At 42.4% G+C, this 16,505-nt stretch overlaps 2 protein-coding genes across 2 annotated transcripts; both read left to right on the top strand.

Moving 5' to 3' along the window:
- Window positions 1–299: 299 nt before the first annotated feature.
- Window positions 300–4,060, top strand: tbcc (tubulin folding cofactor C). Its single transcript, XM_084077753.1, has 2 exons — window positions 300–3,149; window positions 3,181–4,060. The coding sequence occupies exon 1, from the start codon at window positions 382–384 to the stop codon at window positions 1,414–1,416; it is 1,035 nt and encodes a 344-aa protein (XP_083933879.1). The 5' UTR covers window positions 300–381; the 3' UTR covers window positions 1,417–3,149; window positions 3,181–4,060.
- Window positions 4,061–6,743: 2,683 nt separating this feature from the next.
- Window positions 6,744–14,953, top strand: prph2a (peripherin 2a (retinal degeneration, slow); the record flags this gene model as incomplete). The annotated part of the gene is made up of 3 exons (XM_084077754.1): window positions 6,744–7,324; window positions 11,194–11,440; window positions 14,750–14,953. 3 exons carry the CDS (start codon window positions 6,744–6,746, stop codon window positions 14,951–14,953), a joined length of 1,032 nt encoding a protein of 343 aa, XP_083933880.1.
- Window positions 14,954–16,505: the final 1,552 nt, after the last annotated feature.

Genomic DNA, 16,505 nt, shown 5'->3' with positions numbered 1-16,505 from the left:
AAAAATAAAGTTTTTTTTTTTAAAAAGAAGTATATTTTGATGCCAATACTTTTGTACTTTAACTCAAGTACATTTTGAATTCCGGACTGATTATTTCTACGTTGCAGTATTGATACATTTACTCAAGTAAAACATGTGAGTACTTTTTCCACCACTGTCATGTTGTTATGGTAAAAAGGGGTTGGGCTTGACAACGCGCTGCTCTGTTATTCCAACCAATCACGTGTCAGAATACACGTAGTCAGCGAACGGGGCCGTCCAATGAAAACGCCGTTTGCTGCGAGGTGACATCATCGCTTCCGCATTACGTCACACACGCCTGCGACGGGGAGTTGTTATAAACACCGGACCGTTTCTAAACAACTGGACCGTTTAGACATTATGGAACTAACGGATCAAGACGCCGCTTTTAAGGTCCCGGACCGGCTGGTGAAGCGCAACCAGGCCCGCGTGGAGGACGTCAGGAGACGGAAGGAGGAGAAGGAGAGCCAGTCCATCACGGAGGAGAAGAGCGAGTACTTCTCCTCCACGTTCAAGACGCAGCGGGCGGCCGTGGAGGAGCTGCTGGCCCGCTGTCGCTCCGCCGCGGACCAGAAGACCCTGGAGGAGGCCACCGTGAAGACCCAGCAGCTGCAGAACTTCCTCAACGACAGCCTGTCCTTCCTGAACCAGTACGAGGTGGCCCAGGCCCAGACCGCCCTGCAGAAGCTGCAGACCGCCCTGGCCGAGAAGAGGGACGAGGTTCTGCCCAAGAAGAAGTTCGCCTTCAAGTCTCGCAGCAAAGTCACGGAGAAAGTGGACGAGCCCGGTGCTGACGCCGCTGGCTCTGGTTCTGGTTCTGGTCCCACCGCTGCCACGCCTGGTTCTGGTTCCGCTGGTACCACCACCACCGAGGTGGACTGGACCGTCCGATCGGAGCAGTGCGGCTTCTCCAACCTGGACTCGGCGGTTCTGACCAAGAGCGCCGACGAGATCCAGAAGCAGGACGTCCTGCTGACCCACCTGACCAACTGCAAGGTCCGCCTGCTGGGCTCGCCCAGCACGCTGCACATCAAGCACGTGACGGGCTGCGAGATCCTGTGCGGGCCCGTGTCCAGCTCCGTGTTCGTGGACCACTGCACGGACAGCACCCTGGTGCTGGCCTGCCAGCAGCTGCGCACGCACAACACCACGGACACGCGCGTGTACCTGCACGTCACCAGCCGGGCCATCATAGAGGACTGCCGCGGCGTGGGCCTGGCCCCCTTCTCCTGGTCCTATCCGTCCCTGGACGGGGACTTTGCGGCGTCCGGTCTGGACCAGGGGCGGAACAACTGGGACCAGGTGGATGATTTTAACTGGCTGGACACGGGAACGCCTTCCCCTAACTGGACCGTGATCCCAGAGGAGGACAGAAGAACCACCTGGGAGCCATAGGGTCCCCCACTATGTCCCCCAGCTTTACAAAGTAGCCTTTCAATTACAGTAATTTCTTTCCTGTGTGAAACCAAAACTAATCATTTTGTTGACCTTTTTTTTCATTCTACAGTAAATTTCTTGGTCTTGCAGTTATTGAAATAAGTTAAACTGAAATGATAGTGGTATTATTTTGTCATCTGCTTTAGGGCTGCATCATTATGGTTAAACTGATAATCCCAATCATTTTTGCTAAGTTTAGTACAATTATTATTGGTGATGTTAAATTTGTGTGTTTTACCATTTTCTTATGTATTTGCTCATTGTGCTTTTTTATCATTTTCTAAATGTATTTATTTTTTTCATCGTCCTTTATGGGTGTCACTATAGGCCATTAACCATTGTAAGTATAAGTATTAAGTAGTGGATGGCCTCTGTGATTTTATTGAGCCTAATGGATGGAGATATTACTTGTACGATGTTCTGGTTATTGTGTGATGGTGAGGAGACCATGGCAAGTTGCAACAGCTGATTTAAATAAATAAAATAGTTTGAATTAATTGATAGTTTCACGATTACATTATTGGGAAACATGAAATCATGTTTTTCAGTTATTTTGTTTTAAATGTTCAATGCTTTGAACCATGATGTTGGGCATTGGTACACCTGTTTAAATGTTTAATGGATTTTAGAGTTAAAAAATACATTCAATCTTAAGACTTGTTGCACAGGTCTTGATTATCCATCTAAACAGGGGAAACATGATGGAAATTGATAATTCCTTTTTTTTGTACAGCTGTGACAACGGTGTGAAATGAGTATGTTCAACTTTTCATACAGTTAGAGTCAGTGAGATAAGAGAAAGGGTAGTAGAGAAGAATAAATAAACGCTCACACACTGAGGCCTCCAATGCGACCGATGTTTTATTGCACCAAAGCATCTGTCACATTGGAGCCCTTTATTCATTTATTCTTCTCTACCGACTGTTGGTCGCTCAGCACCTGCCGAGGCTTGGGTTGGGGATGTGCGTTTCTCTTTTTTCATAAGAGAAAAGGTACACATGAGCAAAGAAGGCTGTTACAGTAAAAAAAAAAAACTAAATATAAAAGTGAAACGGGAATACAAGCGAGTGAGCATAATTAGAAGAAGTGTAGCCTGCAGTGGGACACCACTGATTAGTGCATGTATCATATATTAGGGCAATTAATTGGAAATAATTCAATATACTAGTGATTATATCTATCACAATTATGTAATTGAAACTTGCCAATTAATTCAAACGCATTATTTGGCAGCTGTTGCCCCTTGCCTCCATCTCCTCACCAAACACAAGGTTTAACACCAGAACAATGTACAGCCCATCTCCCCATCCATCAGGCTCACAGAGGAACAATAAAATCATAGAACACCATTTGACCAAAGATATGACACGATAAGCACAATGTGCATAAATACAATCACAATTATTTATCAAATTTACATCACCAATAATGTGATAAATAGTCATTGTATTTAATATTAAGCTAAATTAGGAGGATCATTTTAGCTATAATCATGCAGCCCTGTCATATATCTTTTGCACTTTCATAGGCTATATTATTTAAATGTTTTTTTTTTTTATGAGTGTAGAACTTGGAACATAAATGCATGGCAGGTTGTGTTTCTTCACCTGTCACCTTATATTGAGCCTGGATCATCAATTATTGGTTTGATTTGATTTGATAATTTATGGTACAATTCACCGAGGTGCACAGTACAGTTTTTTATCAGGATATCACAAAAAGTCGAAGGACCTATTTCCGTTGAGGTTCCACATAAATTATAGCATTATGGTATCTAACTGTCAACACACTTGCCATTCTACCTTAACTAAATTAAAATCATTGCAACAACAGCACTCAACAACATAGACAGTCATAAAACCAATGACACAGTCAGGTTTGTTTTCCTTTGTTAAATGCAAAGCGATTTAATACAAGCTTGTTTGGATTTATTTTTTTGCCAGAAAATATGAATTCATTTTACAGTGCTCCAAACTATGTCTCTTCCAACTGCAAGGCAGCAGGCACAACATTATGGTTATATAGCAGGTGTTCTATGCATAATATTGAAATGTTACAGCACTGCACTGTCTATGAGTTCAAGGTATTTGGTCATATATTTTATTTGTTTAATAACACGGGGGAAGAAACAGATAGTGGTGTTAAATAGACTGCACTAATGTGTTTGCAAAAAACAAACATAGCCTTACTGTATCCACTTAAAATAATAAAAGAGGTCATGCCGAACATACTGTAAATAATAAAAGCGGTCAAGAGGACCATAAAATCAAATCACAGACATACAATGCACTACTGTAAAGCAGTTAACAGCATGGTTTAACAATACATATCTCAGTGTGTGTGTGTGAGTTCAAATGAAGTGTAGAACAAAGCCTGGAGTATTTGCCTTTATGATGCTAGTAACCATACAGGCTCATATACTAAGCACTGATGTCAACAAGAACACTGATGTGAACAAAATATACAAAGAATTCTTGCATTCTCATTCTTTATTTAAGTGATTCGTAAAATTGCACAAAATAGTTTCTTGCCGTTGAATTGAAATGTAGCTGTCATGTAGCTATTGAAAACTGATGCAAATAAAGAGTCTGGATGTTAACTGGCACTAGGATTCCTTGTTTATTTGTGGCCAACCTGCATTGGCTGATCTCTGACTTTGTTCATAAAACAGAGGTCTTTGTGTACATTTACATACATTTACTTGAGTTCTGTAAGTACTACTGTCTGTAAGTACTTTTTTTTTTTGTATTTTATTTTGTGACTTACTCGGCTGCATTTTAAAGTAGAAATATTGTACTTTATAGTTTCTATTAAGTAGACTATAGTCAGTTTGTGACTTCTCTTTTATTCCTAAATGTGATGTACTTAAAAACAAGTACTCCTCAACTCAAGTAAACCTCAAGTAGGCTCGAGTAATGTTTTGACTGAGAAACTGTCACTTGTGGAGTAATATTGGAGTATCTATATAATAGTAGCTATACTGTAGCATTTGCACTAAGTTTTTTCAATGCCAACCTCTCAGTAGTTACTCAGGTTTAATGATCAACAGTAAAACAGGTTATTGTCTGATAACCAAACAGCATTAATCACATGGGTCAAAGCAGCTCTCTCTCACAAGAAGATGTGGAAGAACGAGAATCTCCCCAAACACTGGGGCATATAAAGCCAACTCAGTAGTTCTTAAAGTGGGCCCTTACAGGTCTGTAACTTCAGTTATGGGGGGTCTTTGAAATTAAAACATTTGAGAACCACTTTGGTAAATGAAGTCCAGCCCCTACCGCTCTGGCACTGCCAACCACATACCCCCCACCTAGCTATACCAGGTGTGTCCATCTTTGACAGCACCTGAGTGATAGGCAGGTTCGTACTCCACCCATAACTCTCTAGACCAGGGGTGGGCATCCTTTTCGGGCACATTATCACTTAGCCACTTTCCAAGGCTTGCGTGATCACCCACTCTGCCAGACAGTGAAAAACGCGTTCTATTAAGGGGATCAAAGAACGAGTCAGCATTTTAATAATAATAAATGTAAAATAAAGTTTCTCAAGCTCGCAAAAGCTCGACGCATTGTGAGCTTGTAGATCGGCTATTTTCAAATGGCAGAAATGTGTATAGGCCTAGGGCTGAAGTGGGTAATGTATGTTTTGTAATAATAATCGAAATCTACAAAGTAACTAAAGTTTTCAAATCATTGTAGTGGAGTACTACAATATTTGCCTCTGAGATGTATAGTGGAAGTAAAAGTATTGAAAATTGGAAATACTCCAGTAAAGTAAAAAAATACCTCAAAATTGTACTTAAGTACAGTACTTGAGTAAATGTACTTAGTTACTTTACACTACTGTACAATACTTGAATTGATGGAGATAGGATGCATTTGTGTTTGTGTGTGAATGTGAATGATGAGGAGGGCCGATGGATCAATATATTTAATAGTCATACGTTGTGTCTTATGTGCATGTAAACGTAATAAGATGATTATGAGCAGACATGCTGCATGGGGTCAATATATTATGCTGAGGGCTAAAGGCCTTTACACACCGGGGGCTAATTTTTCATGCGAATAATAAGTTCTTTTTTTAAAACCTTATAAAGTCAATGCAAGCTTCCATGGAGCGAAAAAGCGAAGCGAAAAAGCGTCTTTTATTTATTCGGAACGAGTCTGAATTTTGCGTATATTCGCATAATCGCCGGTGTGTAATGACCTTAACTCTGTGTTGTCTTCTGGAGGCCAAAAGAGGAGGTAGTACCAGTTTCCCGGTAGACAGACGACCCCCCTCCCCTTTTTTGTATATATTTTTTTTTTCATGCTTTTTTTGGTACATAGTTGTATTTTTTCTCTGTATTTTTATGTTGATATTTGAACTGTTTGGTTGCTACTATATATGTCTATGAAATGAATACCAAGGACCCCAACAGAAACAAGTCCGCAAAGGACTTTTTTGGTCGGACATTTTAGACAAAAAGTATTATAAATGTAACTTTGTTTTACATTCTTTTTGCCTAATAAAAATGTCAATCAATCAATCAATGTCACTGGGTCAGTGGACCTTCAGTAAGACTATTCTGCACAGTCCTGATATGTTGAACCCAGGGACCCTTGTCTGTGTATGGACATAAATAACAGCATTATTAGCTCCACCTCTTTGTTAACCATTACACGGCCTCATTCTTGTTCTTCTTGGCATGTTCGATCATGGCGAGCGTGACCATGTGACTACTCAAACCAATTATGGGCCCTGGCAGCAGATTACGATCAGGCTCATCTTCTTCTTTGTAAATGGGATCAGGGCCGCTTACAGGGGCTTAACATGACGTACTGCAACTTCCAGTTTAATCACAAGTATCCTCAGCATTCCTGCACCTCGTCAAGGGGAAGGAACATCACAATTAGCTTCACCTGTGTTATCAACATAGTGTTAACGGGGGGGCTACCCTTGGTGAAAGTTTGGTGAACATAGAACCTGTGTGTACTACATTCTGGAATTATGGGAGAGGATATGGACTTGAAGAAATAACCATTTTGCACCTTGGGGATACCCCTGGTTTCTTCATCTTTGATCCTTCGCCGTGGGATGGATTACAACTCTACTGTCCTTAAGGACCGAGCAGAGGAGACCCTGATCTTATAGAGAGCGTGAAACAGGTAGCAGGATTTAGCATTCAGGAACACTTATCCAACCCGAAGGGATAAACTCTGCAAACGTTGGAGATCTCGCTTTTGTAACCCATCTTTTGTTGTTCCTCTTCTTCATTTTGGGAAGGACTCATCCAGGGTTGAACAATGGCGTTGATGCTGGTCAAGTTTGACCTGAAGAAGCGAGTGAAGCTCGCCCAGTTCGTGTGGTTCATGTACTGGTTCTCCGTGATGGCCGGCGTGCTGGTCTTCAGCATGGGCCTGTTCTGTAAGATCGAGCTGCGTAAGCGCTCAGAACTCATGGACAACAACGAGAGCCAGCTCTTGCCCAACGTGCTCATACTCGTGGGCTTGATAGCCTGCGGGATCAACGCGTTCGGCGGCAAGATCTGCTACGACTCCTTGGACCCCACCAAGTGGGTCAAGTGGCAGCCCATGATCAAGCCCTTTCTGATGGGCTGCTGCGGTTTCAACGTCTTGTTGTTCGCGACGGCGCTCCTGTGTTTCGTGATGCGGATCCCGCTGCAGTTCACCCTGGCAGAGGGCCTGAAAAACGGCATGAGATACTACAAGGACACGGACACCCCCGGACGATGCTACATGAAGAGGACCCTGGATCTGATGCAGATGGAGTTCCGCTGCTGCGGCAACAACAACTACAGAGATTGGTTTGAGATCCAGTGGGTCAGCAATCGCTACCTGGACTTCAGCGCGAAGGAGGTCAAAGAGTGAGTGACACAACCTAGAATCCACTAGATCAGTGGTTTTCAACCTTTTTCATGCCAAGGACCCCTACATTGTTATACATTTGGCCGCAGACCACCATTTGAAAATGTTTTGTGTCAGGGACCGCCAGAAGCAAAGATATCAGTTAATTTTTGCTTTAAAAAAGTATAAATATTCAAAGATATGCACCCTTTTTCGAGGTTTTTCAAAAATAGCAGATCTACAAGCTTGTATATCTGCTATTTTTGAATAGCCAAAGCTAAGCGGTTAAAATGATTGTGACGCTATGTTAACTCATTTCGCTGGGGACCCCCTGGTACTCCCTCAAGGACCACTGGTGGTCCCCGGACCACTGGTTGAAAACCACTGCACTAGATCCAACCACATCTCTTAAATCTCAATACTAACTTATGCGTTTGGAAGCATAAATGAGCAATGTGATGCTATTATTCTGCATGGTCCACTAAAAGACTTGACTTATTATGCAGAGACGAGTCACAGAGGCCTGGTGAATTATGGCATGCTGGAGATGGAGGAGATATTTTAGGGGGGTATCTGTGCAAAGTCAGAGTTCACTATAAGTGGATTTGGGGGTCAGGGAGGGTCAAGGCAAGCATTGGATTGGGTCTTCTGTACTAGGGATTATTAGGTCAGAAGAAGTTTGGTCGAGGGTGAGGGTGGGGGGGGGGCAGAAGAGGTTACTATGCAGTTTTACATATATACCTGTATACTGTTTGGAGGGGGGGGGGGGGGGACTTTGGTCATAAGGTGCAAGAACAGAACTCCCCTGAAGAGGGAGAGATAGGATCAGTGGTGGAAGGTAGTAATGATACTTAAGTAAGAGTATCAATAGTAAAAGTAAAAGTCCCTTATTCAACACTTTACTGGCGTAAATGTACTAAAGTATTGGCATCAAAATATACGTCTACAAGCTTTGAGCTTGTAGCTATTTTTGAATAATAGTGAGAAAGACTGAGAAGTACAACATTCTCCTCTGAGACGTAGTGCAGTAGCGGTACAAAGTATCATAAAATGGAAATACTCAAGTAAAGTAAAAGTACTGTGAAACTGTACTTAAGTACAGACTGTACAGCACTTCAGTAAATGTACTTAGTCACTTTACACCACTGGATAGGATTAATACTAAATTGGAGGAAGACACTTTGACCTGTTGTGTGAACTGGTACCACACCTATGGTGGCTCTTTAATATGCTGATCAGGCCTGAATGCCTGTGTGGACGTACTGTATTGTGAAGTAGACAGTTTTCAGTGTAAGTGGGATTTTGAAAGTACAGCGGCTAATCTGCCGGATTACATTGCCTTCGTCCTTCAGGGTTTACTGTCCGCTCCAATCAGCGCAGGTCAGCGTGCCGCTCTAGGAATAGAGCGGCCTGGCCCACCGTGCTGATTGGTCAATAATAGATAATAATGGATCAATTAAACAGTTCACTGATGAACCATTAACAGGAATATTTACTCCACAGGGTTCCGTTTGGACAATAATTAACCACATGAACCCTGGCATCTCTATTATGGGCAAATCATCAAAATCTGTCAAAATCTGTCAAAGAAAAAAAAAAGAAGAAAAAAAGAAAATGGCAGATCTGCAAGCTCATAACGATGTGACAAATTGTGAGCTTGTAGATCTGCTATTTCCGCTATTTATCGTGCGAAGAAGTATAGAGCTTAAGTGGCTCTTGCGCTGAGATGATGTTAATGTTGATCTAATAGGGATTAGGCACTACAACAGCCCAGTCTGTAGTCAGCTTTAAGAAGGACCAGTGAAAGTGGAAGAGCGGACGTTGTAAAGAAACAATGGGCCTGATTGACTAAGCTGTTTACGCCCATGTTTTGAGTGTAAACAGCTTCATGGTCTTAAATGGGGGCATTACATTACATTACAGTCATTTAGCAGACGCTTTTATCCAAAGCGACTTACAATAAGTGCATTCAACATAGGTAGGGAACGAAACTACTAATCACCAGAAGTCTTAAGTGCATTCTCTTCTAAAACAAGCAACCAAGAGTATACCTAGCGCTAAGGTAAAAGTGCAATATATCAGCTACCTACTTTCTTAAACAGATGAGGCAAAATAGGAAAATGCAATGCAAAGGATCTTCCATATGAAAGCGCCTCTGACCCTCAGGCAAAAATGAGGAACAACTGTGATCCGCACATATCAGGGATTTATTTACACACCCCGCTGTGAATTGCACGTCGTCTTTTGGTCACTTTATTTATACGTTATTTACACTGATATTCACGACCAGCTTAGTGAATCGGGCCCATGTCCTTGATTTATGTTAACACAGAATAGCCTCTGACGATGTGTGGACGATTGACATCAGCACATATCAACCTCACAGCTGCTTTCAAGTGGCATGTTCTATGTCAGGGGTCTTCAACAGGGGGTCCGGGACCCCCTGATTTGACCGTAACCACTTGAACCCTAGCATCCCTTTTCTGAGGAGAACTTTAGCCAAAAATATTTTTTGGCAAAGAGGCATAGGTGTGGAGGGAAAAAAGAGCAGACCACGTAAACAAAAAAAAATGAATCTGAAACACAATTTGATACGATATAGAGGGGGTCCCTGCTTCATCTCTCTCTCTCAGCTAGGGGGTCCTTGGCCTGAAAACGTTGAAGACCCCTGTTCTATGTGATATCTATGTTCAGTAAGTAGCCTGTGATGTTGTTGAGTATCACTGGTCCATACTGTATATTTATCATTTCACTTGATCCTACTATAGTGTGGGGCTAGCTCAGTCAGTAGAACACTGGCCTTTGGATCACATGGTTGGTTCAGAACCCGGTCACCACCAAGTCAGCGTATGTGTAGCACGGCTACTAAGACATGTGGCTAAGTGCTGGGATGAACCTGATGGTAGGTGTACATTATGTGTAAGTACTAGGAGCTGATGGCACGTGTTGCTCCACCTCAGCAATCATCTCCCAGAGGTCTCTAGTGCATTGTAAAGGGGATAGACCTTATTCTTGGCTGTTACTTATTCTTGAACGCAATAAGCCACCCTGACCTACTTTGAGCCCATCAAACCACTTTTTTGTTGCCTTACAGGTTACAGGTTTATTAGTTATTCAAATCTAAGATTCTCGCCTTAAAAAATCTGAACACACTCAAGTATGCACATACTGTATGTCTGCACACTCACATGTTGACAAAGGGGAATATTTTTCATGTTCAGACAATAGATATTGAGGGAAGACTAGAGTACATCCCTGCTGTTTAATTAACATTACATTATGCTATTCTGCATATCTACGTGTATATCACATAGCTACATATTATCAATGTTAAATAATAATACGCCAATGAGTGAATCTGTTAATGAGACTAATCACACCAAATCATTCCATGATCTTTTAATTGTCCTTGGTGTTTAAAGACAGCCGAGTTAATGATGATTTGTCATGCTGGGGAACCCAACCACCAAAAAGAGTGTTGCTCACACGCTTTATTGTGCACGCAGGTACCATCAAATTATTGGCTTAGCAATGCGCCAAAAACAAAACAATATCCCTGAATTCAAGTCTCCATGGGGTGACTAATCGATAGGAAAAAAGTCATTTTGCGGGTGAACTATCCCTTTAATACTATAAACGGGTTTCTAAACATCATGCTTTTGCTTCCTGGCATGTTGAAGTGTCCTTGAGCAAGGCACTGAAACCCTAACTGCCCATGATGAGTAGTTTGGTGCCTTGCATGGTTTCTTTCCTCTGCCGTTGGTGTGAACGTGTATGAACGTGTGTGAATGTGAAAAACGTTGTAAAAGCACTTTGGAGAAAAGGTGCTTGATAAACGCTGTTAATTTAAACCTCAACCATGTGCTTTGTCCTGGTTCTTCCCTCACAGCCGCATCAGCAGCAACGTGGACGGTCAGTACCTGATGGACGGAGTCCCCTTCAGCTGCTGTAACCCCAGCTCCCCCCGGCCCTGCATCCAGGGCCAGATGACCAACAACACGGCCCACTACAGCTACGACCACTACACCGAGGATCTGAACGTGTGGAAGCGTGGATGCAACGAGGCCCTGTCGTCCTACTATGGAGGCCTGATGAACACCATCGGAGCCCTGGTGCTGCTGGTCACCATACTGGAGGTATAGACACACACACACACACACACACACACACGCACACACACACACACACACACACACACACACACACACACACACACACACACACACACACACACACACACACACACACACACACACACACACACACACACACACACACACACACACACACACATTTAACCCTTTAAGACCGGGAAAGCATATGTCATTTTAAGATTTCTTTAGGTTTTTTAAAAATAGCAGATATACAAGCTGATCTATTTTTTTTTACTCCTGCACTGCAGATCTAGAAATGCACTAAATCTCTGTGAGTGGGTGAGCGAGCTGAGTGAGTGTATCTGTCCTTTGCGTATCTCGAGAACCGTTCGACCGATCAACTTCAAACTTGGCATGTGTCTGTGTCCCTTATGTGCCCATATATGGAGAGCCATGATGTCATCAATATGACGTCATAGAGTCTATGACATAGAGTCTATGTCATAGGACAGTCTGTGTCTTAGACTGTCCTCCAAGTACTCTGAAAACGGGTACATTGGGTATTACATAACTGAAAGGGCATGCGCTCTGAATGTGCATCAAAACAAAGCGCCATGCACCACACAAGAAAGGTGCACTAAAGGGTCTCTGCCAGAACCGATAGAAATCCATATTTGGGGAAGTCTATGACATCAGTCATGTATGACTGATATCAATGATGTGTGACTCCATATTTGGGCATGGTTTCAGCCTGATCTGATCGCCAACAATGCTCGACAATGACATGGTTGTTATTTTGTTAAAGAACATATCAGTATAGTAGTTGACTGGGTTCCCCCAGGCCCTAACTTATTTGTTCCCTCTAGTGCAGTGGTTTTCAACCTTTTTCGTGTCAAGGACCACCAAATTAACACATATTATCCCAGGGACCCCCATTTGAAAAGATATGTCAGGGACTCAACCATTTAGATTCCTTGGGGGTCCCAATCTACACTGTAGTATTATCAATCATCATTAGTGTTCATTTAACTCTGAGTGTACAAATGTACACATTTGTACACTCTCAGAGTTACAGACACATAAGGGTCAATTTGGTTTCTAACTATTAATTTGGCTGGGGACCCCCTGGAACCCCCTCAAGGACCACTGGTGGTCCCCGGACCACTGGTTGAGAACCACTGCTCTAGTGTACACAAACTCTCTTTGCTGAAAAAGGAAGATCTACCAGCTCACAATGAGTCACAATGTGAGCTTGTAATATGAGCTTGTAGTGTTGTTGCTGAATGTTTGTCCCAGGGATAGGGGCGATAGGGTTCATGTGGTTAACACATTGACTATGACTCACAGTAAACTTGATATTACTGTTGTAGTTTGAGTTTCGAGAAAGCATTTAGATTCCATTCATTTCTGTATGGAATGAAAATACACTTGCAGAGACTTGAAACTTGGTTGAGACGGGTCATTTAACACAGTCAATATTGTTTGGACTTTGGCATGCATTGCGTTTCAATGCATTAAAAACTTCATATTTATTTGATCCAAATCTAGCCTTAAACAGCCACTGCGGAAGAGTTTTGTCAGTTTGCCCAAAACAGTGGTTAACATAATGTGTTTTTAATAAATTGTGATATTATCAAACATAAATATCAAACATATCAGACAGTCTACATTTACCCCAAGGAAATACATGTATTTCATTCAGTCTTAAATAAATCAAACCCTGATTTACTCCATACATACACTGCATCATCTTCTCCATCACCTTTGTCCTGTTTACCTAAACGTTCTGTACTGTGGGCCAGGGTTCAACTGAACTCAATAGGCTGGTGTTGGAAGCATTCAGTAGTTTTCTTTAGAGATAACTTTATAACATAATGACCACATGACGTTTCTTATCCCTTCAGCTCTCGCCTCAGACTCTCATGTCTGGTCTGATTTGATATTGATTTGTTTTAAAAAGACAGAACGTCAATGATAAAAACACTTTAAAGACTATAAAAACAAAAGATCCCTGTCTCCTGTTCTCCCTTAACTCTTAACCACATGAACCCTAGCATCCCTATTATGGGCATTTCATAATAGGCGAGGATTTGACCAAATATGATGAACAAAAATCTACCTTTTCCACCTGAAGGTTTGTCTTAACCTTCAGGTAGAAAAAGTAGATTTTCCATTACTTGAAGTATGTGGGATTTAAGTGGTTTTAAAGCTCAAGAGCACATATAGTACACGATACACCTCATCTTAAACCACATAAAGCAATCATTCAAGTCGTGATGTGTGACAATGTTCTGAGGGCCGACCACCGCAGGTTGGATGATGCTGACAGAGAAAGTACAAGTTTGGAAAATACCCCTTTCCTAGAAACTATAATGTGCCTTGATCTGAAAACATGGACTTGTCTTAAACCTGGGAAAGCTCATCAGAGTCAGAGGATTTAACTGTTCTTATGCAAGTGTCTCTGTTGTGACACAGATAGTGGATGGAGCTTTGGGTTCATCTACTATACAGTAGCTACAACGAGAACCTAGAATTTAAACTCTGGACCTAGAAGTGAGTCATCACAGGCTTAATGGACACAGTTTCACACAAGTCTGTTAGACAGTTTGTACAAGCTCTGAATCCAGGAGTTTTTATAAAGTTATTACAGTGATTTATTTGAATAAAAGACAAAAGAAGCTTCATGAGTACTGGAAAGTTGTTGTTTGCCTATACAGTATGTTGGCAGTAGCCTGACTGCAGGGTACTATAGCATAAATGAAAATATCTCGAAAATAAATTAAATATACAATATTATTGCTCAACACATTGAGTGCCAATCGCGTATATCTACGCAAACCTATTTAAAGCCGCCACGTGCCAGTCGCGTAGATATACGCGGAGTGGTCTTTTTTTTATTTTTTTCACTCACAGGTTCACATTGCATTGTAGGCCTCGTTCACCACGACACATTTCATTGTAGCACCACCGGAAACAGAATTATGTGGGATCCGGTTTTGCCGATCCCATCCGCCTCCATTCTAAAGCGGACACTAAAACGCCATTTTCTCGTTTGTAGTTTTTCTCGTCGCTGATCGCTGTTTAACATAAACCGTTGTAACTACAAGATGGCGGATCGGTTTTCAAAGGGGTTTTCACTGGGCGACGCAGACGGATCGCGACTGTGTTTACAAACAGTTTAATGCTCGATCTTAAGGAATTTAACGACCAAATGGATCAAAAATGGTATCAAATGAGGGTCCGCGGGCGGCCTCATGCATCAAACTGGGGGTTCTTCAGTGAAAAAAATCACTGATATATGGGGTTTTAAGTGGTTAAAGAGGTCCTTATGCTGTCGTCCCTCCCCCCCAGTGTGGCGTGACGGTGGGCCTGCAGTACGTCAACACCTCCCTGTCCACCCTGGCCAACCCAGAGGACCCGGAGAGCGAGAGCGAGGGCTGGATCCTGGAGAAGACGGTGAAGGAGACCTTCGACGACCTCATGGCCAACATGAAGGCCATGGGCAAGGCTAACCAGGTGGACGAGGGGGCGGAGGCAGTCGCCACGGTGAGCTGAGCAAGCTCCTCCCACAACAAACTGAGACCCCGCCCCCCTCCCACCCGAGGAAGAGGAAGTGTGAGATTGATTTACACATTATTTTTTGTACCAACGTTTTAATATTTTACAAACATTATTTGGCTTTGTGAAGGGACAACAAAACAGCGACCATACGGACAGATTATCAGTGGACATATTTCAAAATGGACTCTTTACATAAATAATATATGCATAATGTATAGGAAAAAAAGAAGAAAAAAAGAAGAAAAAAATACTGGAGAAGCTATTGGATGTTTTTCCATTCCCATTTATCCCATAACTGCATCATTAGAAACATTGGTATGTTGGTTTGTCACATGATCCAGCTAAGACTCAACCTTGAATCACAATATCATGCTTGAAGGTTCCAATGTCTTCTTTTATTTTTTTACTGAATTAAAAAAATTCCCAAGAAAGGCACAAAAAAAAACATCAAAAGTTGTGATGTAGATGCATACAATGTTGCAATTCAATTGAGAATATTCTGTATGTTTTTTATCTTTATTGTCAGATAAATCATGGGTGAGGAGAGACTGTACGTACGGCGCTTTTCCAATGCAATGCCGGGTGCCGGCTCAGTTTTACTCGACTCTACTCACCTTTTTTTTTTTTTTTTTTCCATCAGGCAAAAGTTTTTACCTGTTACCTGCTACCTGTTACTCGTGTTGGTACAGCCTCCATCAAGCTGAAGCCAGGCCAAAAAAGTGACTTGAAAACACTGCAGGCTACTGATTGGTTTAAGTATGTGTAAAATGAATCAATACTGATCAACTGCATGGCCTACGTTTGTTTCTCACCTAAATGATTGTTAACAGGGACGTGCACAGATAGACTCTTGGTGGTGCTAGAGCACCTGCCCTTTGCCCTCTTGACCAGAAGTGCCCTTTTGAAAAAAGGGCACACACAAAAAAGTTTTTTTTTTCAGTTTACAGCAGGGGTCTTCAACAGGGGGTCCGGGACCCCGAGGGGGTCCTCAGAGTTACTACAGGGGGTCCGCCAAATCTTTATGTGATTATGATTTTTCTTTTTACCATAACCACTCGAAACCTAGCATCCCTTTTCTGAGGAGAACTTTAGCCAAAAATAGCAGATCTACAAGCCCACAACGCCTCGCGCTGCGAGGCGTTGTGGGCTTGTAGATTGGCTATTTTTGTCAAAGAGGTATAGGTGTAGAGGGAAAAAAGAGCAGACCAAGTAAACAAAAAAAAGTCTAATTTACTTGAGCACCTGCCCCTCAAGATGTCTGTGCATGCCACTGTGATTGTAGGTACAACAGGTGAAATAGAGATCGGTCTAGACAAGTCACCATTGTTTGTTAGCGCTCTACAATGCTAGAGGGTTGAACGTCGCAACAATGACACCCAGCTACACTGAGGGGTTCCTATTGTATCTGCAAGTATCTGGTACAAGCGAGCAAGCGAGTGGAGTAGAGTGGGGTGGAGTTGAGCCGGTACCACACAGTAGGACAAAAAAACGCCTGTAGTGGGGATGGTGGTTGCTATGCAATCCCCCCTCCCATGGAGGCCAGAGG

The sequence above is a fragment of the Gymnoscopelus microlampas genome, assembly GCF_963454915.1.
Source record: "Gymnoscopelus microlampas genome assembly, chromosome: 14".
NCBI classification, from domain to species: Eukaryota; Metazoa; Chordata; class Actinopteri; order Myctophiformes; family Myctophidae; genus Gymnoscopelus; species Gymnoscopelus microlampas.
The sequence above is the reverse complement of the archived record's forward strand: the minus strand, read 5'-3'. Positions and strand labels throughout refer to the sequence as shown.